Raw genomic sequence first — 26,823 nt, 5'->3', positions numbered from 1 at the left:
CTTGCCGCCGAGAAAATGATCCTCATGGCAAGAACCATAGTAGTTAATGATCCATTGTTGATCATATAATTGAGTGGCCACGGCCGTTGGGTACGAAGAATTAATCAATTATCCCCGTGTTCAAAAATATGAGTATCAAGGTTCGGATAATAGACAATCCCCAAAGATCTAATTCAATACACACAACGTTATCCTTCATGCGCTTCATCTCACTTTCAAGATGCCAAGAAATTGAAGAGTTTGGCAGCTCCATGCTTTAGAAAACTCGACCCTTGAATAAGCTAATCCCCTCAATCATGAGATTTAAAACTCATCTTCATATTCCTTCTGTTAATTGCTAATGGAACAAATCTTGTATTCTGTCTAGGAGAACACACAAAATTACTCGAAATGTTCTCCATTCCCACCCGTAAAAAATGTGGGATGTTCCTTTTTCTTTTTCTTTTTCTTTTTCTTTTTTTTTTGTTTTACTGGCAAATATAATATGATATGTGCTCTTCACCCAATCCGGTGTATTTCACTGAGTTCCTGTCCCTGTCTCGGAAGGCAAAGTTTCCGCAACCGAAATACGCAAACTGATAAGTTAATCCCGATATTTGGCGGACCGGAGCCTCGTCGATCTTGCCAGTGACATACGGACTTCGATTGACGTGCCATATGCGGAGTACATCTATTACTATCATCGCTTTCATCTTTTCCGACCGTGGAAATGGCGTCAAATAACACCCCGGTCAGCAAATGAGCTCTGTTCTGAAACAAATCATTTCCCAACCGAATAACTTCAAACTGCACAGCCATTGGGAGCCCTCAGGACGGCTTCGCAGTGAAGGCTATCTCGCATAACGTTAATAACTTAACCCCCCGTTGCTCTCGGGAGAGCGCGGACCGTCGATTCTTATCCTCAAGGTCTAAGAACAACAAAACTGATGATCAGCCTCGGAATCGGAATGATTGAAACGCGCTTCTATCTCTGGGTTTATGCTGGTGTAGATATTCTTGGATTTGTCAAAACGGCGGATTACGGAGGCCAGTGGGTTATCTGTACCGTTGTACTGTTCTCGCAACTGGAAGAAACAACGGCCTATTTGTTTAGGGTCTACTCGACTCTCGCAACTCGGACCCGGATGGCGTAGTGGTAAACGCCATCCACGGCAGAAGGCCTTCCAAGCAGACACTTGAGTGCCGGGGAGCATTCCTGCCGAGATACAACGTTTGTAGGTTCGAATCCCACCTTCAGAATAGCAAGAATTTGGGATCGGCAGGTTTATTAGAGCCCCCTTCGGCATGTGTTCTATTGATTCTTTGTGTGTTTAGATGATTCAACTACTGTCACGAGAGTTTTGGAGCTTTTTAGAGTTGGGTATAAATCGGTTGTTAGAAGAAAATGAAAATATTATAAAAGTCTAAGAACTCTTTTCGAATAAATTATAGTTAACTAACTGGAATTCTTCTTATCAAATGTATCTAAGGCATTAGGACCCAGTCATGCTATGGCTGCTGGACGTTGACCTGCACGTGATTCCTATACATAACTACCATCCCAACCATCCCACATTGAGCCAAGAAAATATGAAATAACAACGTGAATAATGATCCTGGGGTTCTCCCTTGGCCCATTTGCTTCTATTTGCCGCCTGGGCATTCATATGGAAAATGCTTCGGGACCGTCTTCGAAGGTCGAACAACTTTATGTTACTTTCTGTTGGCGGAAATGAACAAATTCCGTCCCGAATTCGTATGTTAATGCCAACCTCCAGTAAAACCACCACCTGGGGCTATTAGTGTCAACGTGCCGAAAAGCCAGAGCATATAGTCTCTGATTGAAAATGAAAGTATTTCAAATCCGGCGCTTGCGGCCTTCTGAATCTGAAACAAGTTCGAAAGGAATTGGAGAGCTCGCTAAAGTATCCGATGAATAACTCTCCGCGCAGTTGATTCTTTCCGCCCACCTGTCGCAATAAACCAACACAAAGAAGGTGGTTTATTAGTTCTGCGAGGTGACGTGGTTTTGGGATAAGCTTCCTGGGACCTGTGAAAATAGCGCCCCTTGGAAATGAGCACCAACCTGAGAATGACCCTGCTTTAACAAGACGCCAGGCATCATCTCATTGGTGTGCTTCAGGTTTGATACTGTTTTTCGTTTTGAAAGTCCAGAAAATGCAACCACTAAGAACACCATTTACGCAGGTATAGCTGAACAAGGTGAAGATGGATCCAGGGAATAGAGAAAATGCACCGGCATTGACGATCATCCAACTGCAATGCTGTCATAGAAAGTCAGATAACTATCCCTTCCCTGTATTTTACTCCATACAGTGCTAGTTTAACGGGTTTATCGGGAGTTTACTCCGCGAAATGCCCGGTTTGTCACTGAGACTTGGGTCTTCTGATGTTACCGAAACTGACCATACACCACTAGACTTAGGACGCGTTGAAATCGAGCGAGAATCATTTTCGCTCATTTTCATCTTTCCCCTCCTGTTCTCATCCGTTGACGAAAACAGGGTGATACATAAGTGATGTGAGAATTTAGCGAGACGACGACGTTCTTAGCGACCACGAAGTTCTTGAACCCCTCCCATCATTACAAGAATTCAACATTGGTTTCCGTTCTTGAAGAGTCCTCAAGAGCGTCAACAATTGGCTAAATTATAGCGAGATGTGGATTCAGTTTTTGACATTATGGACACATCCAGTATTTGGTCCTGTAGTGGGAGAAAAGGATGTTTCCCGCAGTACCAAAACCCCTGCTCCTCTTTTGGGTGATTGCAGGACAATGCAGCTTTCATAGCTAACAAGGCTAGGACAGCGGTATGCAAACACCCGCTATCTAATCGTAGATGATTATGGATGATTGTGAAAGGTAGGCATGATGCCCTGTGCATGTGCCAAAATGTTGGATTTTCATTTAACCGAACCGCAGCGGCCCGGAGTTGAATTGCCTTCCAATCATCTGTATGCGATGGTTGACATTTTCTCCAGCGTTTTCCGGATAAAATGGCTTCCGTGTCTTATAGGACAATTACCGGCTATCAGGCAGGTCAGGATCCGCAAGATGTTCATTATCCTGGAGGTATCATACGCATCTCGATACCACCCGGCAGTATTAGGAAGCCCGCGGAAAAAAAAATGTGAGATAGAGAGAGAAAAATATACACTCGTTATTACAAGAGTCGAGTCGCGTTTTTGTTTCTGCAATACGTCTCACTCTTCGTATATGCCCATTTATTTACGTTTAAATACATCTACCTCCTGCCGAGATTTTATCTTTGGGTCAGATCATATTCAGTGCTACATACACCTCTTTTGCTGCATCCTATTAAGCCCTTCCCCTTTTTCCCCATCTCATCTTTCTTCAGCACAATTTTCCGAGCGCTTCGAAGCCAAGCCCCTCGAACTCCAGTTCCTAGTACCCGGTTCCAATCTTGTCCCTTAGTGTTGATAAAGAGTAGTGAGGCAAGCTGTTTTGAATCCTATGACTCAAAAACACGATCAAAATAAAGCAGAGATAGAGAGAAAGAATGAGAAAGAAGGGGATACCGATCCTTTTGGCTATGCCCTACAGCCTAATCCCGCCACGATTACTGCAGGCGAGGCCTCTGCCTCCGAAGGGGATGGAGGCGGAATAAACACTTCCCAGCAGAATGATCTGACTGAGCTTGCCCGTCGCATTTCCAATATTTCAATACAAGGCAGTATTGGCACACAGCATGCTGCAGCCGATATCAACCCCTTTATAGACTCCGAATCCGACCCGGAATTAAACCCCAACAATAAAAAGTTTAATGTGCGCAAATGGATGAAATCCATTCTCCGTATTACATCGAGAGATCCGGAACGTTACCCCAGACGCACCGCGGGTGTTTCGTTCCGCAACTTGAACGTCCACGGCTACGGTTCAACAGCTGACTACCAAACAGATGTTGCTAATATTTGGTTGAAAGCGTTTGGGCAGCTGAAGCGTTTAGTTGGGTTTGGTGAGAAAGTCCACATCGACATTTTGCGTGATTTCGAAGGTTTAGTAATGAGTGGAGAGATGTTGATCGTGTTGGGTCGGCCAGGAAGGTAAGTCAAATTTTGTCCTATCGTTTGTCAGGCATGTTTCTGACCTCTTTTGCCAGCGGTTGCTCGACCTTTCTCAAGACCATAGCTGGTGAGACTCACGGTTTATACATGGACAAGGATAGTGATGTTCAATATCAGGGTATCTCCTGGAATCAAATGCATAACAATTTCCGCGGCGAAGTCATCTATCAGGCGGAAACTGAGACCCATTTCTCTGACTTGACTGCTGGTGATACCCTTTATTTTGCCTCGCGAGCTCGTACTCCAGCGAACCGGCTCCCTGGTGTTAGTCGAGATCAATACGCATTGCACATGCGCGATGTTGTTATGACCATGCTTAGTTTATCGCACACGATAAACACTAAGATTGGAAATGAATACATTCGAGGGGTCTCTGGTGGTGAAAGGAAACGTATTAGCATTGCTGAAACTATTCTTATCGGAAGCCCGCTACAATGCTGGGATAACAGCACCCGTGGCCTTGATAGCGCTACGGCGTTGGAGTTTGTGAAGTCACTACGTCTTTCCACCAGATATTCAGCCACAACGGCTATTGTAGCCATCTACCAAGCCAGCCAGGCAATTTACGACAATTTTGATAAAACGATTGTTTTATATGAGGGCCGACAGATCTATTTTGGAAACGCCGCTTATGCTAAACAATACTTTGTTGATATGGGATTCCACTGTCCAGATAGGCAGACCACAGGGGATTTTCTCACGTCCTTGACCAACCCAGAGGAGCGACGGGTCCGCGAGGGATTCGAATCTCTTGTTCCACGTACGCCCGACGAATTTGCAGCCAGGTGGAAGCAAAGCCCTACTCGGGAAGCTCTCCTCGCAGCAATAGATGTTTACCAGAGTCAATATCCGCTTGGAGGAGAACAATTGGATCGGTTCCACGCTTCTCTCAATGCTCAAAAATCAAAATCTAATCGATCCAACTCTCCCTACACTCTTTCATACTGGATGCAGATCAAATTATGCATATGGAGAGGATTCCGGCGCTTGAGGGGCGATATGTCGATGACCTTGACGTCTGTTATCGGAAACATCATGATGTCTCTTGTTGTCTCCTCGATGTTCTACAATCTCCCTAGTGATACCAGCAGCTTTTTTAGCCGTGGCTCGTTGCTCTTTTTTGGCATTCTTATGAATGGCTTTGCAAGCTCTTTAGAGGTTATGACCCTTTGGCGTCAACGACCCATTGTGGAAAAGCATGACAAATATGCCTTATATCGCCCGTCTGCCGAATCAATAAGTTCAATTATTGTTGATATACCTGCGAAGTTATTGTCATGTGTTGTCTTCAATCTCGTCCTATACTTCATGACAAATCTACGCCGCACCCCTAGTGCTTTTTTTGTTTTTATTCTCTTCTCATTTTTAACTACGTTGACTATGTCCAACATCTTTCATTCAACCGCAGCGATGTCAAGAACTCTTGCGCAAGCAATGGTCCCCTCGTCACTAGTTACGCTTGCCTTGATTATGTATACTGGGTTCGCAGTTCCCTTGCGCGATATGGTTGTCTGGTTCCGCTGGGTGAACTATATTAACCCAATTGCTTATGCCTTCGAATCGATAATGATTAATGAGTTCCATGATCGCTGGTATCCATGTGCCAGTTTTATTCCAATGGGACCTGGCTACGAGCAGTTCGGCAATGAATCGAAAATCTGTGTAGGTACCGGTGCTGTCGCAGGGCAGAACTACATTAGTGGGGACGCCTTTCTCAATTCATCTTATGAATATTACGCCGAGAATCTGTGGCGAAACTTTGGCATCATCTGTGCTATTCTGGTCTTCTTTTTTTTTGTATGCATCATCGCTTCGGAACTGGTCGTTGCTAAGCCTTCCAAGGGTGAGGTTCTCGTCTACCCCCGCGGAAAAATGCCCCCAGAGCTTACTCAAAAACACACAAAAAAAGCTACGAAAGATTTGGAGGCGGCTAGAGCTGCTTCGGACGAAAAGCAAATGATTGAGCAAAATCGTCTTGAGCAGGTTGCATCGATTGTCAAGCAAACTTCTGTTTTCCATTGGGAAAACGTCTGCTACGATATCAAAATAAAGGGTAAACAAAGACGGATCTTAGATCAGGTGGATGGCTGGGTTAAGCCTGGGACTTTGACGGTTTTAATGGGGATTTCTGGTGCTGGAAAAACTTCTCTTCTCGACGTCTTAGCCAATCGTGTCACAATGGGTGTGGTTACAGGCGAGATGTTAGTTGACGGCCAGCTTCGTGATGACTCGTTTCAGCGCAAAACCGGATATGTGCAGCAAAATGATTACCTGCATACAGAAACCAGCACTGTTCGTGAAGCTTTAATTTTCAGCGCACTCCTTCGGCAGCCGTCCACCATTTCACGTGCCGACAAAATTGCCTATGTCGAAGAAGTCATCAAGATGCTAGGCATGAACGAATATGCTGATGCGATCGTAGGGATCCTTGGCGAGGGCTTGAATGTTGAGCAACGAAAGCGGCTCAGTATCGGAGTTGAAATTGCCGCCAAGCCAGATCTGTTGCTCTTCTTCGACGAACCTACCTCCGGCCTTGACAGCCAGACGGCCTGGTCTATTTGCGCATTGATGCGAAAGCTTGCAGATCACGGACAAGCTATTTTGTGCACCATCCACCAACCGTCAGCCATTCTAATGGAGACATTTGATCGGCTGTTATTTTTGGCTGATGGCGGGAAACCAGTTTATTTTGGAGAACTTGGGGAGAACATGAATACCCTAATTAAATATTTCGAGAACAAGGGAGCCCCCAAGTGCCCTCCGGATGCAAATCCTGCTGAATGGATGCTGGAAGTTACTGGTGCTGTTCCTGGCTCACAAACTGATAAAGACTGGCCGGAAATTTGGAATTCAAGTGCCGAGCGGGTTAAAGTGCGGCAAGAGTTAGCTGTTATGAAGCAAGAATTACTTCAGATGTCCCAGCTAGTAACAGCAGAGGGATACTCGGAATTTGCAATGCCCCTCTGGTACCAGTATCTCATTTGCCAGCAGCGAATGTTTCAGCAGTATTGGCGTAGTCCAGGATATATTTATGCCAAAGCTTCTCTTGCTCTTGTTACAGTAAGTCTCTCTATTACCAGGTCGACGGAAACTTACGCAAAACCTCATACAGTTTCTTTTTTGACTATTACTGCTGCTATACATTCACTAATCGCGGACTGGACTGTTTCTAGCCACTATTCGTAGGATTCTCATTCTACAAAGCGGAGACAAGTCTTCAGGGCTTGCAGAATCAATTATTTGCAGTCTTTATGTTTCTGACTATGTTTCCCATGATTGCCCAACAGAGCATGCCCTATTTTGCGGCTATGAGATCGCTATATGAAGTAGGTCAGATATCCCGTTCTGGAATATGTCCGGCAATGTTAACCTGGCCTGTGTGAACCAGGTACGCGAACGACCGTCAAAGGCTTATTCATGGAAGGCCTTTATGCTTTCAAGTATCATGGTAGAACTTCCTTGGAACACCTTAATGGCTGTGCCGGCGTTCTTCGCCTGGTACTATCCAATTGGGTTTCAGCGAAATGCCGGCGACAACGTGACCGAACGCAGCGGGACAATGTTCCTCCTCATCTGGATTTTCCTTGTGTATGGTTCCACGTTAAGTTCCATGGTGATTGCGGGGATCGACCTAGCCGAAACGGCTGGAAATGTTCTGCAGTTTCTCTTCTCCATGACCCTCATTTTCTGCGGGTACGTATATATCTTTCCCATATTTGTCGATTATCAGCTAATGGTGTTAATTGACAGAGTTCTCGCTACATCTGATACCATGCCTCGTTTCTGGATCTTCATGTACCGAATCTCTCCCTTCACTTACTTTGTTTCTTCTGTGCTCTCCACCGGTGTGGCCGGTGCTGATGTCCAATGCTCCTCCATCGAGGTATTAAAAGTTCATCCTCCCCAAGGAAGGACATGTTTACAGTATTTTCAGCCATTTATGTCTCTTGCCGGCGGTCGTCTCATTAATCCAGACTCTACAGACGTGTGTGAATTCTGCCCGACTGCAACAACCGATGAATATCTTGCGCGGATAAACATACACTTCAACGATCGCTGGCGCAACATTGGTATTTTGTTTGTATATATTGCTGCAAATGTAGCCGGCGCTGTTTTGTTTTATTGGTTGGTGAGAGTGCCAAAGAAGGGACAAAAGAAAGAAAAGAAAGAATAGAGCGAAACAGTTCTTTTGTTATCTGTTTTGCATAAAGAGCACTTTCAACGCTTGGTAGGGAAGGGGGTTCACTGACCTTACCATTGATATCCATTGCTTTCCAGGTCTTATATATCTCATTTTCGTGCTCTTTCACCTCTAATATACCACCATCATACTAGGTGCGTTTCAGTACTCTTAAACACAAGTCACTAATTTTAATTGCATATACCGCTCATCCACGGATTGTGTTGATGTTACTCTTTGGTTGAGTCCTTTGAGATATACGTTCTTATCCTGTATCGTTTCTTTTATCAAGTGACCGGCAGGTCAGACAACTCCGGGTTGTGTCCTCGACTTTGTGTGTTGGAACTAGAGGTGATAGAGATCGAGTCCTTTCTCACCACACATAATATATACAAGACTGTGCCAACCTGATCCTTATCTCCTGGATAAGGAATTCCCACGTCCCACACATTAATTAGGCTCAGCAAATATCAGAGTTTAGTGACCTTTCAGGAGAGCCACAATTGCAACGAGTTGCAGGTCAGTGTTACGCATTACCAAGAACTTGTTGCACGATACCATATAGGGTTGTAGGGAGAAAAAGGAGCTATGAGAGACCTTGGATTACTCGTGGTTGAGAATGAAATGAGATGGGGTGTGTTGTCATCTTCCGACTGAAGCTCCTCTTTGAGAGAGCCGACGCTGTTAGAAGTCCAACACTTTCTTCAAACAAGCGATGTTAAGTATTGATCATTTCAGTAAGGTAATTTCAAACTTGTCAAACTCCCAAAATCTTAGCATTAGATATATATATATATATATATTGATATATTAACTACATAACTGAACCTTCAGAGACGATATAGCCCTTTTCTCGAGAAAATAAATTTTCACCACTACGGAACCGTGATCGATTAAAGGCATGCATCGGAAATTAAACACTGTCAAATTTTCACAGTCCATAACTAAGCGTTAATAACCAATGAAACCTTAAGAGTTTGTTGTTTGCAGCGTGTTTTGCAACTTTCGAATCCTAAGGCATTTGCTGTATCATCGCGCTCCAACCTCTGTTGTATGGCATTGGAGCAGTACAAGCAATCATGCATGATTATTTAGCTGCTGATATCGATTTAAGCCTGGAGATAATGAAATTCTTGCAATCAGAAGAGGAGACATCAATAAAGACACCCTATTGTGGGTGCTCTGGGAATATCTGATGTCATTGGAGAGCTTGTCAAGTTTACATTGGACGAATGATCTCCAAAAGTTATCTGGCAGATATAACTACAATGGTTATAGTTGCACCAACGTATTTTACTCCACGGCTCCTCCAGCCACAGAAGATATTCTTCCACGAGGAGGATCTGCGGCATGGAATCAAGAGTCTCCGAAATAGCGTGATGGAAAAATCGAACTTGAGGTTGAATCCCTTTAGATCACCGGATAAAAAACATTATGCCTTGTCACAGCAGATACCACTGAGTAGCTACGATTAAGTGGACATACACCAGGGCACGAGTTCAACAAGTCCCGGATATCCCACATATGCGAATTCTCTGAAGGGGCCCCTCTTTCATCATACTTTCGAAAAAATTCACACATTGGTTTTGTCCGTTAAAGGCAACCGGGGCCGCCTGCATATGTCACCCACGTTTCTCGTGGCACATTTACATGAAGAGGAGGCGTCTCAACCTGCGCAAATGGATACACGGTCCAGGAGAAGCTCTCGTCTGAATTCGAAAGATAATTGGGCCAAAATCGAGAATTTCTGAGCCGCACCCATCTCTGCCTTGTGCCGGGATGGTTTAGATACCGGACCTCGGTATATCCCCAGGGGGGAAGCATTGGTTCGGGGCCATCCGGTCACCAGGGGTGAGGGTGTTGAGGATGAACGGCACGATGGCCAATAAAATAGACAGCCTCGACAAGGCGAAGAGTGAGTTTATCCTAGGGTATGGTAGAAACATGTTAGGAACAGTGCTAATATCGAGATTCAGTTTAAGTGAACGCTAGGCTGAAATGCTTAATCGGACAAACCAAAAGCCATTCATGCCTTACGAACACCTGACAGGATTAAAGCATAACTAGTGCACTAATTTGCCGGTGAGCTGTGAGGAAAATGCTTGCTAACACCATGAGGGTAACCAGCCTTGATGTGGAACGAGGCTTGGGGCTTGAGCAAAGGATGTTTCTTCACTGATGTGCCAACAAGAAGAGACAAGCGGCCGAGTCTTGCCGAGCCGCTGAGCCTTGAGTAGGATAAGCTGCTTGCGAAACGAACAGTGGAACCTATGCGTCCCTGAGAGCCATGAATCAAGTCAAAGGTAACTTTGGTTGTAGAAGAAGACATCTGGCAAAAAAGATCGATATGGAATGTTCAACCCACATCCTCCCTGCACGGCCGTGATGTATGCCAGTCAACCTAATGTTCATGCATGGTCATGAAGTTAGCACCACGGACCCGCAAAAACAGTTGACATTGAAAATTTATAAGTTGGAGGCCGTCATTCCATTTCCATAGTTATACTACCAATAAGTGCTCTTTCTTCATAGTGATTGATGTCTTGACCTCATGCAGTTACCCACTCCCCTACCGAAAACGATTATCTAATTTCGCGACCAGGGATCAGTCGCACTGGCGTCTATCGCTCTCTACATACCAAGAAGGCAGAGTTTGTCATTTCTTGACCATCGAGGGTCCCTGTCAACATTGATTTGGGGGGCATGCCCATGAGGTTTTCGGAATGCTCCCAAAAGAGATTAGTTATGCCCTCCGAGCAGGCATACTCTCCATCAACGGATCTCTATCTGTCAATTCATCGGCGGCAGATGGATGTCTTTTCTGTTTGCTTACTCCAAATCATCTTCGAGATTCTCTCAGTGATCTCAAGGGTCCTCTTGCTGAACTTAAAAAGACTAGTAGAATTGTGGCAGAAATGTTTGATTTAAACTACCGGGCCTATTTCTTTTTGGCTGTAATTGCATATTATCGGATAGAATGATACTATGGATATATACAAGTTAAATGCTTTGGTATAATGAGATTGAAAAAAGCAGAGAGGATATGGAGGATACTGTTACAAAGTCGTTCTAGAACGCGCATATATACATACATCCAACCTTGATACTCGATTGTCTCTCCGCGCCCTGCCAAAATATCTTGCATCCAGCTTCCTATGGGAGTCGCAACACACTCTCGTAATAGCTGCCCAGCTGCCCAGCGATCCACTGGTTATTTAGTTGTAACCGCAACGTAGGGGTTGCAATGTTTCGATGGATACTGTTATGAGGCATTGGTATATCTTTCAGCTTACGATCGTTGACTTCGCGCAAACATGTCGGCAGCTAGGAGAGCAGTTGGTTCGCTACCGTCCATAAAATCATGGGTTTTCATAAATCTTCTCAGATATGTTTGGCAGCTAGCTGAAAGATATTGCTCTGTTGAGCATATAGTGTTTGAGATTCATAGGTCCTCGTTGGCAATTGACGTTTTTATCAGAGGCGTGCAATTTGTTCAGCGGGGAAAATTCGGAACTTTTGGATAGCTACAGATGTGGCCATTACGAACAAGCAAGTTTGTGCGCGATGACCCAGGCGATTGAACTTGATGGTATGAAGCCGCCGGTGCGTGCCTTGGGGATGTTTACTTGCAGAGAAAGATTAAAAATGGGACATGGTTGAAAGCCGTCGCTGGAAATGATCCCTCGGGTTACATTCATTTGATCGATGTCAAGAATATTAACAGAGTAATAAATTCCACATGGTTTACATTTTCCCAACAACATATGAGGGGTTCACCAAAACCAACCCAGTGTTTTGGAGTGTAGGATGAGGATGAGAAAAGAGCTGAGGAGGGTTCTGCGGGAATGGGGGAGGTTAATCATCGCTTGAGCCTCATCCGGCGCAGCACCTTGAGCCCCTTTTCTTTTTCCACCACGAGTGTCACCATTCTTCTTCCATCCACCAATAAGTGGAGATCAACTCAGAGATCCGTCCCCAGTCACCGATCGCTCTAACGGAGAATCTATTGGATGAGACTGCACGGACGATGGTTTTAAATTATTTGGACAGCTCATATTTTTTTTTTTTTTTTTTTTTTTTTTTTTTTTTTGTTTTGTTTTGTTTTGTTTTGTTTCTGTTTTGTTTTTGCTGGTGCGGCTGCTCTCATCCCTTTTTTCTTCTTCTACTTGCAGGTTCGTGATGACGTTAGACTTTCGAGCAAATATATCACTAATAAACTAAAGCCGGTACCAGTTATCTAACATATTTGGCGAGGTGATTTCCTAGTTACGATTAGCCTGGCGGAGAATACTCCGAAGGTACTCGACTGTTACTGTGCCTTTGTCGTGATTAAGTTCAGATCTCTTGATAAGAGAGGTCCTCTGGTTCATTGAACATTCTTATTAAACCGACCCTAGAATCGGCTTTAACACAGCCATCACGAACACAACACCATGACGATCACTGGCGCAGACGGCATGGTTTTCGACATCAAACATCAAAAATAGCAATACGAGATGCATCGGAAGCCACATTGCCCACACTGACGGAGGTGGAACGTGGGGGCAGCTTGGAACTTGGCACGACATGATTCTCCGTCGCTAATTTTTCTACAACCCAGGTTGACGACGGTATTTTCAATGCCTGACTAACTAACAGTTAGTTAACTTACTGGTGGTCTTTCCCTGCCAATCTGTGTCAGCTGGTTGATATGTGAATGTTGGGACTTGTTTGGAACTTTGGATCAAACTCTCGTCAAGGGCCCAGACAAAACAGTGTTGATGCGTGCTGCCAAGTGGAAAAAAAAAAAAAAAAAAAAAAAAAAAAAATCTTGACGCCACAAGACTAACTGAAAGGGACAAAACCGATAGCTGTCCAGGTTGTCACCAATGAGGAATGAGAGTTGGTTCAAACTACCGATGACCCCTCAAAACTTCTGCTCTCCGGGTGGTGCAATCTCAACTTATCCCTCAAAGAAAAGAAGACGAATAATCAACCAATCAGAAAAAACCCATGACTTTTTTTCTGGTGATCTTAGCGACGCGGAAAATAATACTATACTTTCTTCGAATCTCTTTTTATTCAAAGAGTGATGGTAAATTGGCAGAGTACGGCGTTGTCGTACGGTACCCATCTATGGCCATCTATGGATGGTGTGTTCGTCAGAGGGAACCAGCGACTATCATAATCATCATGAAACGAGCTACAACAGCCACAGGAAGGATTAACTCATCCAACTAATCTGATCTGGGATAGCTAATGTTCATAGTCTTTCGCTGTTCTATTTGAGCATCAGCAATCATGATACCATGAGTCCATGACAGAGCCGCTAGGATGATTAATATAATTTTTTCCCCCTTCTGTTCCACTTTCCTCTTGTCAAAGCAAACGCAGATACCAGGGATCAGCTATCCATCCTTGCCACACAAGCCCTTCATAGATCTTGCGTTGGGGAAGTGGGGAACGAGGGGCTGGAGAGCTAGCACAAGTAGTTGGCCCTTGGCGTCCAGGATGCACCCTGTTGAACACTCCTACCTGCGCATAGAATCGCGTAAAACGGTGCTCACCAGGTAGGCGGAGGAGGACTTGAAATCTTGGAGGCAAATCTCCCTGTATGTATTCATGCCAGCCTCTACGATAGCGAATGAAATCAGAAGTTTTCCAGTCCTTCTTGAAGAAGTAACCGCAAAATAGCTTTCGGTGAAAATTTTGACATCGGCCTTCAAAGGCGGAAAAAAGGCTCCTGTTCTAGGTGGCGCTAATCTCAGACATCGTACCAGTCTGCCCCGGCCACGCATATCCTGCTATGGGAACGAGGAGTAGCTGAGGGACTTCTAATGTCTTAAAAAAATAACCCCTTTTTTTTCGGGGGCGGGTAGGAGTAGTTCTTCAGGTTTGTCAGAATAGTATTAAAATGATAACTAACATCTAAATTGTTTTTCAACAAAATCCCCGTGGGGCTGGTTGCTCAACGATATTTGACAGCAGGCAAAATACGGGCGGCTGTCAAATCATCCAATCAACCCTGATCGCGAGTTTTTTTAACAGCGTTTCTTGGAACGAGCCCACGAAAAATTTTTGGGAACGCATGCGGGAACAAGAACCATGTGTTCCCCAAGCAGCTGAAGCAGCAGCTTCACTTCCGATCAGCCTGGATTTTGCTTTTATAAATCTAAATCCCTGGTCGATCCCGTCTTAACTCGTTTGCCTAAACCAGTTTAGGGCACCAGGGTTGCCTTGCATGAAAAAGTTATCACCGAGGAGGGCGGACGATGAGAGAGAGAATTCTATTCACTACTCACTCCGAGCGCGAGTCACTTGATAAAGGAATTGTGAACAAACGCGGGCGAATAATAATACCCACGCGTGCAGTCAGGGAAAGAGAGCGCGGAGCTTATTTTTGCTCTGCGCTTCAAAGTGAAGCAAAACACTGTGATGGAACTGCGTTCGTTTCCTGTCGTTCTGATTTTAGAATTTCGCCACTCCCAAAAAAAAAAACATTCTGGTAGACAAGTTCAACGGGTCGGAACGCCGTTTAGCGCAAAACATATTGGGTTCTTGTGGACACGACGCCAATAATTATGACCATAAGCAGCAGGGTTGTCAAATCTCCTCATCTTCCATCGCCTGCCCAGAGAGGGCCCCGCATGACGACGAGGGCAGCGCAGTATTTGTATTATTACTATCTGGGTATGGTGTGCGTTGTCTCATCCTGACGGCATCTGATGTGTTTGTTTTCTGCTCGGTTGTATACACCTCCTGGAGATTTGAAATAATGTTTATTATGTGGAAAATGCCTCTGGATGCGGGTGAGGTGTTTTAATCTTCACCCTTTTTTTTTTTTTTTTTTTTCCTTCATTTTTTTTTTTTTTTTTTTTTTTTGCTTTCTCTTTTCTTTTTTTAAATTGTTTTTATTTTTTATTTTTTTATAATTTTTGCTCCCAGCTTGCATAAAAACCGCTTTTATTCAAGCATCAGCAGCATAAAGTGATTCATTGAACCTAAGAATAGTCCACCCGGCCGATCGCGCAGAATTAAGTTCTTATAAACACGAGCGAGAGGACAGAAATAAAAACTCACCGGGGTCAAAACTCCGATGCCCCTTCGGGTCCCGTAAGACTTACCAAATCTGCAAGTCGTAACGAGGCAGAACAACTGGCTGCCTCCCAGCGACTCTCATGTGGGTTTGGGTGGCTTCGCTAGTTTTGAATGGCCGTCGTGATGCGCCCAAGAACATCCATTGCCCACGATTCATCATTTTCTTGGCCGCCAATTACAACTGGATACCAGCGTTGGCCGCTAAGCTATTTAACCTCCAGCCTTTTATCATTTGACCGGGCGAACCACCTTTGCTCGACTGGTATTGGACAGCGAAGCCCCTCGCCAGCTTTTGGTCATGCAGGGGCCGACCGGGGTTTGAGCATTCTCTGGTTCCCAGCTATCAGACTTCCAACACAGCTTTTTCAGCGCGGCCGCACTCCTTGGGCGATTTTGCGGCTCTGTTGAGATATTTCTCATGTGTTCCCCGTGCTGGTCGTGCAGATTTCTTGGAAACAGGCTCAGAGATTGGAGCCGATTCACTTATCAGAAACGCCCCCCTTGCCCGTGTCATCTTGGAGGCCAGAGGATAAGACGCACTGCGGGAAGCAGTTTCTTTATATTACCGAGTAATCTCCCTTTGAGAAGAGATTTCTTCTCCGCTCCCCTCTCCGGCACGATTTTTGGTTATGACATCACTGTCGATAAAAAGGGGGAACATCCAACCACGCCATTCTTGTTGTTTGAATGTTTGTTTATTTTGTTGTCATATTATCTATATAATACTTGTCTTGTCCCGTTGCGATTCAACAGTCCTTCTATAAATGCTCATCACTCTGGAGGTTGTTGACTGGAGCCAATTGTAATCTGTGGTACGACCATGGCAGACATAATGTTCTCGCACGGGATTGATGAGCTTCCTCAGATCCGAGTTTCTGAAGACGGGCCCCTGAGCGATCAGCACTCCATATCCCCAAACTCGACTGATTTGCCCCTTATGATAGACCCCGCTAGCTACTCCTACGACATAGATAGCGCGAACCTCCGGCACGATTCCATAGCGGCAAGGACGTCATACATGGAGGCCCGTTTGTCGTATCTGGGAAAGTCTATGAATGGCTACGCGCTATGCCCTCCAACGGTTGAGAATTCACAGGGAGGCTTCTACACCTTGAGCTCATCTACAGGTCAACATGGTGATGATGGGGAGCCGGAACTTTTCCATAGCCCAAGCTGGAGGTACGATTCTCCGAGCGGTTCATGTGGTGGCGATCAGACAGAAGCGGATTCTTCTTTGAGCGAACAATCCTGGAGCCATATTCATGTGTACCGCCAGTCTCAATGCGCCGCCAACTACAGCCCAGTTTCCTCCACGCTGAGCGAGTCGTTCCATCACGTGGAGCCATCGAACAGTCTCTCACAAAATGCGGACGGTTCGTACTGTGGGAGTGAATACTCTGTCAGCTTGCGAGAGGTGCAGCACTATCCGGACCCGGACCCAGACCCAGAAGCAGATCCAAACTTTGAAATGGAAATTGGTCTGCATGGGCGGTCGTTTACCTTCCACCAATATCTGTCTCAGGGAAACACGTTCCTGGAAGTCATGGAACCAGCCCATGCAGATACCAATGGCCAGGAACTTAGAGCGCTTGCAGGCGGTATCGATGGACAGATGGAGTCTCCTATGTCAAAAGTCGGCGCCAACCAAACTCCAACGGAAGCCCCAGGTGACTCCCAATTCCCCCGCAAAAAGATGAAGACTCCCATCGCTATTCCACCAAGCATGCCGCGGCCCCAAAAATCCACCACCAACAACCGCGACAAACCCGCCCGTCCCCGCGCCATCCCCAGCCGATCTTCAAAACGAGGCAGCAAGGTAAAGTCCACCCGTAGAAGTTCACTATCCCCCCACTTGCGCCAGAGCAACAACGACCGCCAATTCATTTGCGTTTTCACCCCGTACGGCTGTACAAGCACATTCTCTACCAAAAACGAATGGAAACGCCATGTTTCCTCCCAGCATCTCCGGCTTGGCTTTTACCGCTGCGACGTCGGCAGCTGTATGGTCTCCCATCCCCCCCTCCTGCCGCTGTCCTCGTCATCATCATCATCATCCACTCGCGACAGACCAGACCCTCCTCCCCAGTACCCACCGCGCAGCCCCAACGATTTCAACCGCAAAGACCTCTTTACGCAGCACCACCGCCGCATGCATTCTCCATGGGCTGTGCCAGAGGCAAAAGCCCCCACCAAGGAGGAGCAGGAGGCATTTGATAAGAGTCTGGAGAAAGTGCGCAAGAGGTGCTGGATTGAGAGGCGGAAACCACCGCAGCGGAGCCAGTGTAACTTTTGCGGTCTTGAGTTTTCGGGGATATACTGCTGGGACGAGCGGATGGAGCATGTTGGGAAGCATTACGAGAAAGGCGATAAGGAAATCGGGCAGGATGTGGCCTTGAGGGAGTGGGCAGTGAGTGAGGGTATCATTGTTGAAGGAGATGGGAGCGGGATATGGATCCTGGCATCTGTCAAGGAAACTGTTGAACGGCTTAAGAGTCAGGAGAAATTTGGTATACGAAACTCGTTTTAAAGTGTGTGAGTGGAGTTCCTGGGAATTCTAGGTGTCTGGAGTGATTCCTTTTTGTGATATACCCTTTTTTTTTTTTTTTTTTTTTTTTTTTAAATTTCTACTGTCCTACTATCTCCCATGTTTCCTTTTGCACCCCCTTCCCCTATGCTGCATGACTGACTGGGCTTCCAAAGCAGGGAAGGTAAGGGGAACGTATTACCCCCTTTCTATTCAATGATGATATATGGACATGATTGAATGACATTCTGTTATATAATTTTTAGTACATGCGAGACAATGTCCTACTTTCTCCGAATGTTATATGTCGTTCATTTTCTTATTCTCCAGGCTCTTGCACATTTGCTCACATTATATTTCAGCACACAACATATAATATTTAATAGAAATTGAAATGTTAGCTGTTGCATTCATTAGAGCTTTGGCCAAAAAAAAAAAAAAAAGACGCGCAATACAGTAGTAATGGTCTCAATAATTTATCATGTACACAGCGCATATTTAGGAGATATAGTGACTGTCATCTCATGCTTCATCTCATTCTCCATAATAATTATACGATTCTGCTACTTCGCGCAAACCAAAGGAGAGAGAAAATCACATTTGTTCCGCAACAAACATAGCATCTGAAGAAGTCATTGTATATACATGTAAAAGATTTAAAACAGGTTAGTAATTGAGTATAATGAAAACTCTTCACCCAACTTATCTTCTACCATATACAAATCGCAGCGAGCTTTAATGAGCTGAAATTGAAGATGGAAGGGAAATAAATGCAAGATGAAAAGAAAACAGAAAAGTGCATACACAGAGAATTGCATACTAATGTGGCAACGCAAATACATTTTAACCCTAAAGAAATCAAGCCGTCATCATCCAAACAAGAATATGTACCTACACACTCCGCATAGAGATATATTATGATGGCCACAAAAAAAAAAAAAAAAAAAAAAAAGGAAAAAAGAAAAAAGAAAAAAGAAAAAGGTTGTACACGTCCAACAAACAAGCAAGCAATCTAAGCTTGCATGTTCGCTCTTCATTCATCAATCCAGACACTACCACTCCGTATGACTAGCAAAAGCAAGTCAGACAGTCCACACAGCATTCGCATGCCTCGCCGCATAAGAAACAACAACATACAGTTGCCAGACTGAAATTGAAAGAAAGAAAAAAAAAAAAGAAAGAAAAGAGGGAGAGATTGGCGTATTAGCGGCGAACTGATCACTTTTTTTTTTTTTTTTTTTGAAAGGGAGGAGGCCACGTTTCTGGCCGGGCTGTACATACCATGCTGTCAAACAGTCACGACCCTTCTCCTGGGATGGCGAAACCTGCGGAGGCGGTTGCTGATATTGCATCTGTGGATATAAGAGGAGTTAGCCATGCCGGCGCGCCAGCTTGGCCACTGGGGAAGGAAGACGCACGGGAGGTGGAGGGCCCGGGGAGGGGTAATATCCACTCTGGGGAGGATAGCCAGCGTACCTAGACACGGGGAATAATAGTAAAGACTTTGTCAGTGAATGGTTGGCGAGAAGGTTGGGGGGAATGGGATGGACTAAAAGAAACGGAATCCAACGTACGCCTGAGGTGGGGGAGGGGGCTGGCTGTAATTCTGCTGAGAAGACATGGCAGGATTGGATGGTATATATGTTTGTTTGTATGGATGGATGGATGGATGGATGGATATATACACCTATCGGTACTCTGATATATACAAGGGAGCTGACAATCTTGAAAGATCAACAGAATCAGAAAAAGTTTTGACGGAAGAATGTTTCTTGCTGAGATAAACATATGGTTCTCGCACCCGGTCAGCCGACTTTTGCGGGAAGATTTGATTCAACCAGTTACCCACACATGCCCCGTACGATCTCACACACCCGGACACGGCAAAGTGGCGCAAAAGTTTGATGATTAACTAACTAACCCATCACAGCCAGTTCAGGATACAAGTGAACGATACAGCTCCACTCCGGACCTCACTGATGGGCTTGGTTGGGGAACCCCCATATTGTAGCGACCTGTTGCTCTCGATTTCACAAGGAATTGCAACGCGCTCCGCAAGTCCCCATCAGCCACTCGCTTTGAACTATTCAGCCTTAGGCCCCACCCAAGAAGCTTGAATCACTCTTTGATGATGTGGAGACTGTTGGACTAGTATGAAACGGGTAGGAAGTGGGGCCAGCTTGGGAGCTGGAGAGCCAATGTTTGCCGGTGTGGCCGCAGAAGCCCAGTCGGGTTTGGCCAATTGGAGCCCGGGAGACACCCGTGGACTTGCGCAAGCGATTCTTGCGTTCATCGAGTCAGGTTCGGCGACTGAATTACCGAGGATTTGGCAGCAGAGGAGTGATGAAATACGGTCCCAACATTCTCAATCGCTCTACAATGTACAATGGCAGTTTCAGGGGATTCAGGTTCAAATGATTTTCGTTCATTTGAGCATTACTTCTACTAACAAGTAAAGCAGAGGTTGAGGTTGTTGACTCACTGGTGGGGGGGGGGGGGGGGGGGGAGAGCAGGGTCCATCGGCCGAATACAAACCAAACTTCTAAGCCTTACAGAAGCTGAAGAGAAACTAAATGCGGGAGATATATATGGAAAGGAAGATGTGCAAAAGAAGAAATCTCGAATTCTGATCATGATGGAGAATGGAAGGTTTAAAATTTGATAAATCTGAATTCCAGATATTCCGTACATCATAATCATCATCACAAGCTGAATAAAGTCGCAGTCCGCTAACATCGTTAAACGTTGGACTGGACAAAAAATGAATAGTCAACAGAGAATTGTGGAGAGATAAATCTCCACGTTGAAGAGAGCAAAAGAGAAAATAGAGAAAAGCAGAGAGAGAAAGAAAAAAAAATTGAAGACAGTGAAACGAAGAAAGAAAATAAGAGAGAGAGAGAAAATAGAAGAGGGTGAAATTTCAAGAGAAAAAACAGGAAAGTAATACGGAAAGTAAAAAATTAGTTGAAACGAAGAGAGCGAAGGAGATACGTAGATCAAAAGTGTTCTACAACAACATAACAGGAACAAAGTTGTCGAGCTCATTCAGCTGCTGAGCATCGATAAGTGACGAACCATAATAAGATGAATCAAGAACATTCATCGACAATGACTCCATACCATCGACAAACCCACCAGCAGCAGGAAACACCTGCCCACATATATCCCAGTTCGACCCTGCGGCGTTGATGTCGTCAAAGTCAAGGGGTATCGTCGAATAGAGGTCTGTGGATTTTGGGTCGATGGAGATGGCAGTTTCGCCTGCAATTACTATCGGTATTGGGTTTTCGTGTAGAGTGGGCATATTGTTGGTGCTGCCGACACTACTCTCAATGATGTTGCTATCGGGGGTTTGAGAGAGAGATGCAGTAGTGGTAATAGCAGGAGTATCGAGGGCGTCCTCGACCATATTGTCATTGTCGATAACGCTGTCGATGACATATTCCTCTCGCTGCTCCATCCAGTGTTTCAGTACATCCATGGGAGGAAGAACACCACCACCTTTACCACCCCGTTTTTCACTGTCTTTCCCGCGCCCTCCACGCCCCCGCTGGCATGGGTTGAAGTGAGTGCGTCGAAGGTGAGCAGCAGCATTGTAGTTAGCCCCGTAGCGTTTGCCATTACGGCACGCCTTGCAGTTGGCGAGGAATTGCTTGTCGGGAGAAATGTCAACGCACACCCAAACCTTGCGCACAACAGAGTGGACACGCTCAATGTGTCTTCTGAGTTCATGATCACCGTGAAAACCATCTGGTTGTTCATTGCAGTAGCTACAGTGCGTCTTCTGTCTGGCAGGACGGTGAACTGAGGCTTTGGGGATAGCTGCTACTTCTCGCGAGGTGCCATCCTCCGATGAGATTCTGAGCATCTTGTGCTCTGCAACTTTGGATTGCGATACATCCTTCTTTTCTTGTTTTGGCGCAATCGGCCGTGTGCCTTGCACAATTTGCTCTTGAGTCCTCCGCACAGCCCTTGACTGGATCGAAAGCAACGAGCTATCACTCGCGCTTGACAGAGAATGCTTCATCTCTGAAGATGAAGGAGTTAAAGAAAGTGGGGAAGAAGAGGGGGGGGAACACGCAAGGGAAGTAGATGGAGATGGAGAAATGTGAGGGAAAGCAGGCCTGGATTCAGGCAAGGACTGAGAAAAGCGAACATTATTCATGTTACCAGAAGAGAAATTGGAAATAAGAGATGGGACAAGGCAGTACTTGGTGTCATCTTTGAATTTTAATGACTGATTAGAGAGATAAGGAGAAGAGTGATGATCTGGCGTGGCCAGATTGCTAGGAATTGATCCAGTCGAATCGACTTGGATCATGCCCATTCCTCCACACAAAGACTCAGTTGTTGTTGTTCGGCACATCTCAACCGCAGTGGTTGAGTTAGACGTCGTATAGTTTTGATTTCGAGGAGGAACCAATCCCTGCGAGTTGGTGGGATACTCCCATTTCTCGTCAATGAAGAGCGGGGAGCATTCGGGGTCGGGAGACTCAAACATGAATGGTGAATCGGGAAGGACATCCTGGGATTGTTGTCGTGAATACTCCATAGGTGAGAAATCGTGGATTTTGTTCATGTTGAGTTGTTGTGTCTGGAAGGTGGAATATTGTTGTTCGAGCGTTGAGGTTGGCTGGGAAACGGGGATTGCAACCGAAACTGCCTGAGAGACGGGTGATGTGGTGGTCGGAACCATCCCGGCTTTTTGGCGAGGAGAGGTTCCATTCCGTGATTTAGTCGATAGACAGCGGCTCATATGAAGGGGAGAAGGGGATATGCGTTGGGAGTCTGACCGAGTTACATCAACGACGGTGGATGATTCCGGAGTCTGTAGCCTCTGTTAATCCAGGAAACGGAAGACACAATAGGTATGGACAGGTGAGGGACACGAAACCAAAGGGTAGAGACCTACGGTGGCTCGTCGCTTGGATGGGGGTGATCCGTTGGGAATTGTGCGCGGTACATTTTCTCGGGACCTTTTGCCAAAAGCATCTGGAGTTCCATTCGCTCTGGGGGGTTCGAGGAAGTTGTTGCCATCAGTGGAATTCGGTTGTGGCATGAAAGAGGAGAGAAGTTGACTCCAGCGATGTTCCCGTTCCGACTCCGGGAGGTGTGCATTGTCGGCCCAAAAGACATTCCTGGAGGAGGTGAGCGCTGATGTGAACAGGTTGTCGTCGAAGGTGGGAGCCATTGGGGGTGTTGAGCGTTGTCACCAAATATTATCCCGGTGGTATTCTGTCCGACCTGGCCTTTGGACTTCCTCTCGAAGTACTGATATTGGAATTCTGGGGCGTAAATGTGAATCTGCTTGAATTAATATTAGATCTTTGACGCAGGATATGGATATGCACATACAATAGCGGTTGTAACAGGTATATGGATTTTGAGAACAAACCTTTGGGATGCTGAAGCGTTGGTGAAGTTTGACAGGAAACCGTTAAACTGGTATGTATCAAGGTGTTTCTGAGGGACATGTAAGAAGGAGGGAATGAGAGAAAGAATCGGTGGGGAGGAGAGAGGAATGTGAGATATAAGATGGGGAATATCTACCCTAACTCAATTGGGTGGGCAACTGACCACGAACAGCCTGCATCCAATACGAGATATGAACGATGGATGGGAGAGTGAGATCCCAAAGAGATTCGTGGATCACGTAAACTCGCAGGACCAATGGGGATGCCCGTGTCAAGTGTGTTGTTATCTCGAGCGAACCACTGTAGCCAGGGTTTGAACTAGTTTCTCGTATCAGTCGTATCGGGACTTGATTTGCTTAGAGCGTTGGATCCCGAGCAAGAGCACGGAGAAATACAACCTTGTCCGAGTTTTTTGCGTCTGCAAAGTTGACTCGTAACGATTGAACTAAACCAGGTAACGGATATGAGGGGTTTGGGGGGTACGTTAACCCTTGTTTGATCTTTCATTATTGAGTCTTTGTTGCCCAAGCCTGCTGGGAGCCTGGCGGTGAAAAAGCGCCTAGGATCCTGGGAAGTTTGAGGACACCTCTTTTGCCCTAACCAGAGTCGGAATAACTCAGGATTCATGCATGCCTGGCTGAGTGCTTGGGCCGTATCAAAATCTCTCATCATCCTGGTGATCAAGCCGGATACTTCTGAGAACTGCATTTTTGAAAGTGAGGCGACCAAACGGCATCAGCTCATTCTGATCCTTCTGCAAAATCGGGCAACACATGAAATGCAAATGAGACTTGGCGTTTTGACCGGTGGGTTTGGAATATCTGGATGGAATAAAAGTAAGTGTGCCTTACTCTCTCCATTTTGCTGCCGTCGAAGTCAAGTTCACTGCATTATCAAGAAGCTTCGCCTTCTGGATCATCACCCCGTGATCACGAGGATCTCTGAATTACATCCCTTTTTTATATCATTCAGAAAGCTGAAAGCCTCGGAGCCCGCTTTCTATCCGTCGTTTTTTCATTCCTTCCTCGTCACTCTCGCCCGTGTGCTGTCATCATTAAATTTAGCCCAGCTTCCCTTCGCCTATTGGACTTAAGTTGCAAAATAGCGAAGTCTGCTCCAACCTAACATATGTGGACTCCTTTGTTATCCACTCTTCTATCGATGGGCATATTTGTGGCAGCAAATCCGTCGCTGTAAGAGCTGGAGACACAACTTTGTGTCAGTCGCATAAAACGCATATTTCTCCTTAATCTCTTTCCGGTAACGTTCTCAGCTTTCCCGTGTCTTCTCACCTCATGGTGGCCTAGAGGCAGGCAGCTGGTCTCACCAAGGGAAGACGAGGAAACCTCTGGATCCGTGTCCTTGCATAAATGATTGCACCTCGTTTGTCGTGGGCACTGGGGTGCATGGAGTATCATGCGAGACTTAACGTTACTGGATCAGAGTCTGCCACGTAAGCTGGCCATGCAGTGTTTCGGTCACAGGCCAATCTTGGAAGAAAGCCAGTCGCAGCTCCAGGGAACATCAATAAATCCATTGAATGGAGTGTTCACAATAGGGGCAACAAATCATTCACCCATATCTCTCTTATTTTTGAGTGAAGATGAAAGAATAATAAGTCAGCGGGAGGACGACAAAATGAGTTGAAGAGTTGTAAGATTGACAAAGGTTTGTTAGCAGGTGGACAGGAAAGTTGCTGGTCATGTTTGAAAAAATCAGCAGTGGTTTTATGTGCAACATTCTTAACAAACAGTACATAATCCATGGACCTCCGTATAAATATATCCATATGTACTACACATAGAATGAAACCAGATAATAAGAAATATATCTATACATGAAGGAAATCAGAGAATACTAGAATTTTGGGACATTGTGGCATTTCTAGATGGACCTTTGAAGTTGCTGCTCAGTGACGGTGGTTGTTTTATCATTAAATACTGCTGTAACATCAAAACATTTTCCAAATGGGCTCTCTTAAATCTTCAATTTCATTCATCTACTAGAGCTCACCGAATCTCTAAAAATGCCAATCCCCTTCTGTATTTCTATATATACGGCAAGGGTTTTCTACGTACAAAACTCCTCAGCTGTCAAGATCAAAATTGAAGACAATCGAGAGAGATGATGTTCGTAGCGTCTAGGCAACTTGATCCGATCTCATTTATACAGAGTAGAAACAACCCCACATCCTTCATTTCTTGCTCCATCCGGAATACTCTTCTGCTTCTCAGGATGATGATATCCATTGATTGATGCTAACACCAATATGCCAGCGTATTTGAACACAATAACGAAAACAGGCCTTAAAAGGCCGAGCAGGCCGAGCAGGCATAACTAAATATGTTGTTGTTGTTACGCTGGAGGACAGCAAGGAGGTTGTCATTCAATCCCACCCGTTAGATCTTGCACGAGGCAGATTCTTGGTCAAATTGTTCCTGACATCGATCTATTACAGACGAAGAGTTAGTTAAGCATATCTGGACGGAGTGGATGAATCTCATCCCGGGAGAGTAATTTCTCAACGGCATTAACTAGCGGAGCCACAAGAGCCGTTGTCACCATCAACAAATCATTCAGCGGAATTCTATCTCAGGGCTATGCTCAAGGAATACGCAACAAAGTGAAGTCCAGCCATTTCAGGAGGTGAATGAGCTGGATCAATTTAAAAAGACTCTCCCTTTTTATATCCCACTTCAACATCTGTTCGACGAGAACTATCGGGTATCCTACGCTCGCCGGCGAATTCTCCGACGGCAAGTTCAACATGCCAGATGAATTTGAAGAACTCAAGAGGGGTGTCTGGGAAACGATCTTTAAGGGAGTCTCTACAGCCCTTGGGGATCTCAAGGCGAACATTCAGATGAGCGTTACCCGTAGCGGGTTCGGCCTTGCAGAAATCCTCTCCTATTGCAATCTTTTGCCAAGGGTTTCGGATCCACATCGTGCAGAGTAAGTGTACGGAGTAGAAGATCGGGATGTTTACATGTATGTCAAAGCTGCTCTCATCTGGATATAATAAATGTTATAAGAGGGTATAAGCCTAAGGGCGTCTAATGCCTTATACACTCAGGGGGTGCTTTTTAGGGTGAAGTTGCGTGCAGATTTAGATCTCAAACGCTGTCAAGATACTGAGTCTAGTTCAGCAGCGCGAATGCAATTAAAAGTTTATCTCTCCATACTCTTGTAATGGATCCTTGTTTCGATTGATTATCACTTTTCAAAACTAAAATTCTACAGTGAAATAACTAAGTGATTAAATTATATGTAAGTTGTTCTCTGGTTAATGTCATCATAGAGTTACTACTAATATACTTTGAGGGGTTGTAATTTATCAAGAAGGAACATTTTGTAATACACATCATATATCTCAAATTTTTAATCAACAAGTTATGATGAAAGTTTTAAGTATTATATTACATATATTGCAGATAATAAATTACCAAGCAGAATGGAATATTATTATTTATATTTTAAAATGTCAGGTTGTACAACTAAAATGAGTGAGTGTATACAGAGTTCACCAGTCAAAGTTCATTTAA

The 26,823-nt window shown here is 45.2% G+C and overlaps 8 protein-coding genes across 8 annotated transcripts; 5 read left to right on the top strand and 3 right to left on the bottom strand.

Moving 5' to 3' along the window:
- Positions 1–908: 908 nt before the first annotated feature.
- On the bottom strand, positions 909–1,286 carry PAAG_11329 (hypothetical protein; the record flags this gene model as incomplete). The annotated part of the gene is made up of 1 exon (XM_002796586.2): positions 909–1,286. The coding sequence occupies one exon, from the start codon at positions 1,284–1,286 to the stop codon at positions 909–911; it is 378 nt and encodes a 125-aa protein (XP_002796632.2).
- Positions 1,287–3,475: 2,189 nt separating this feature from the next.
- PAAG_01639 (ABC transporter CDR4) lies at positions 3,476–8,260 on the top strand (the record flags this gene model as incomplete). The annotated part of the gene is made up of 5 exons (XM_015844403.1): positions 3,476–4,065; positions 4,122–7,146; positions 7,260–7,412; positions 7,475–7,779; positions 7,837–8,260. The coding sequence occupies 5 exons, from the start codon at positions 3,476–3,478 to the stop codon at positions 8,258–8,260; spliced, it is 4,497 nt and encodes a 1,498-aa protein (XP_015701311.1).
- A 1,274-nt stretch (positions 8,261–9,534) lies between these two features.
- PAAG_11328 (hypothetical protein) lies at positions 9,535–9,741 on the top strand (the record flags this gene model as incomplete). Its single annotated transcript, XM_015846997.1, has 1 exon — positions 9,535–9,741. One exon carries the CDS (start codon positions 9,535–9,537, stop codon positions 9,739–9,741), a length of 207 nt encoding a protein of 68 aa, XP_015703419.1.
- A 6,422-nt stretch (positions 9,742–16,163) lies between these two features.
- On the top strand, positions 16,164–17,870 carry PAAG_01637 (hypothetical protein; the record flags this gene model as incomplete). The annotated part of the gene is made up of 1 exon (XM_002796583.1): positions 16,164–17,870. One exon carries the CDS (start codon positions 16,164–16,166, stop codon positions 17,868–17,870), a length of 1,707 nt encoding a protein of 568 aa, XP_002796629.1.
- A 1,293-nt stretch (positions 17,871–19,163) lies between these two features.
- Positions 19,164–19,488, bottom strand: PAAG_01636 (hypothetical protein; the record flags this gene model as incomplete). Its single annotated transcript, XM_015844402.1, has 2 exons — positions 19,164–19,343; positions 19,438–19,488. 2 exons carry the CDS (start codon positions 19,486–19,488, stop codon positions 19,164–19,166), a joined length of 231 nt encoding a protein of 76 aa, XP_015701310.1.
- Positions 19,489–20,020: 532 nt separating this feature from the next.
- Positions 20,021–20,323, top strand: PAAG_01635 (hypothetical protein; the record flags this gene model as incomplete). Its single annotated transcript, XM_002796581.2, has 1 exon — positions 20,021–20,323. One exon carries the CDS (start codon positions 20,021–20,023, stop codon positions 20,321–20,323), a length of 303 nt encoding a protein of 100 aa, XP_002796627.2.
- Positions 20,324–20,874: 551 nt separating this feature from the next.
- PAAG_01634 (hypothetical protein) lies at positions 20,875–23,058 on the bottom strand (the record flags this gene model as incomplete). Its single annotated transcript, XM_002796580.2, has 2 exons — positions 20,875–22,695; positions 22,780–23,058. The coding sequence occupies 2 exons, from the start codon at positions 23,056–23,058 to the stop codon at positions 20,875–20,877; spliced, it is 2,100 nt and encodes a 699-aa protein (XP_002796626.1).
- A 2,990-nt stretch (positions 23,059–26,048) lies between these two features.
- On the top strand, positions 26,049–26,237 carry PAAG_11327 (hypothetical protein; the record flags this gene model as incomplete). The annotated part of the gene is made up of 1 exon (XM_015846996.1): positions 26,049–26,237. One exon carries the CDS (start codon positions 26,049–26,051, stop codon positions 26,235–26,237), a length of 189 nt encoding a protein of 62 aa, XP_015703418.1.
- Positions 26,238–26,823: the final 586 nt, after the last annotated feature.

This window comes from Paracoccidioides lutzii, assembly GCF_000150705.2.
Source record: "Paracoccidioides lutzii Pb01 unplaced genomic scaffold supercont2.3, whole genome shotgun sequence".
Lineage (NCBI taxonomy): Eukaryota > Fungi > Ascomycota > Eurotiomycetes > Onygenales > Ajellomycetaceae > Paracoccidioides > Paracoccidioides lutzii.
Note: the sequence above shows the minus strand (reverse complement) of the source record. Positions and strands in the feature narration are given on the sequence as shown.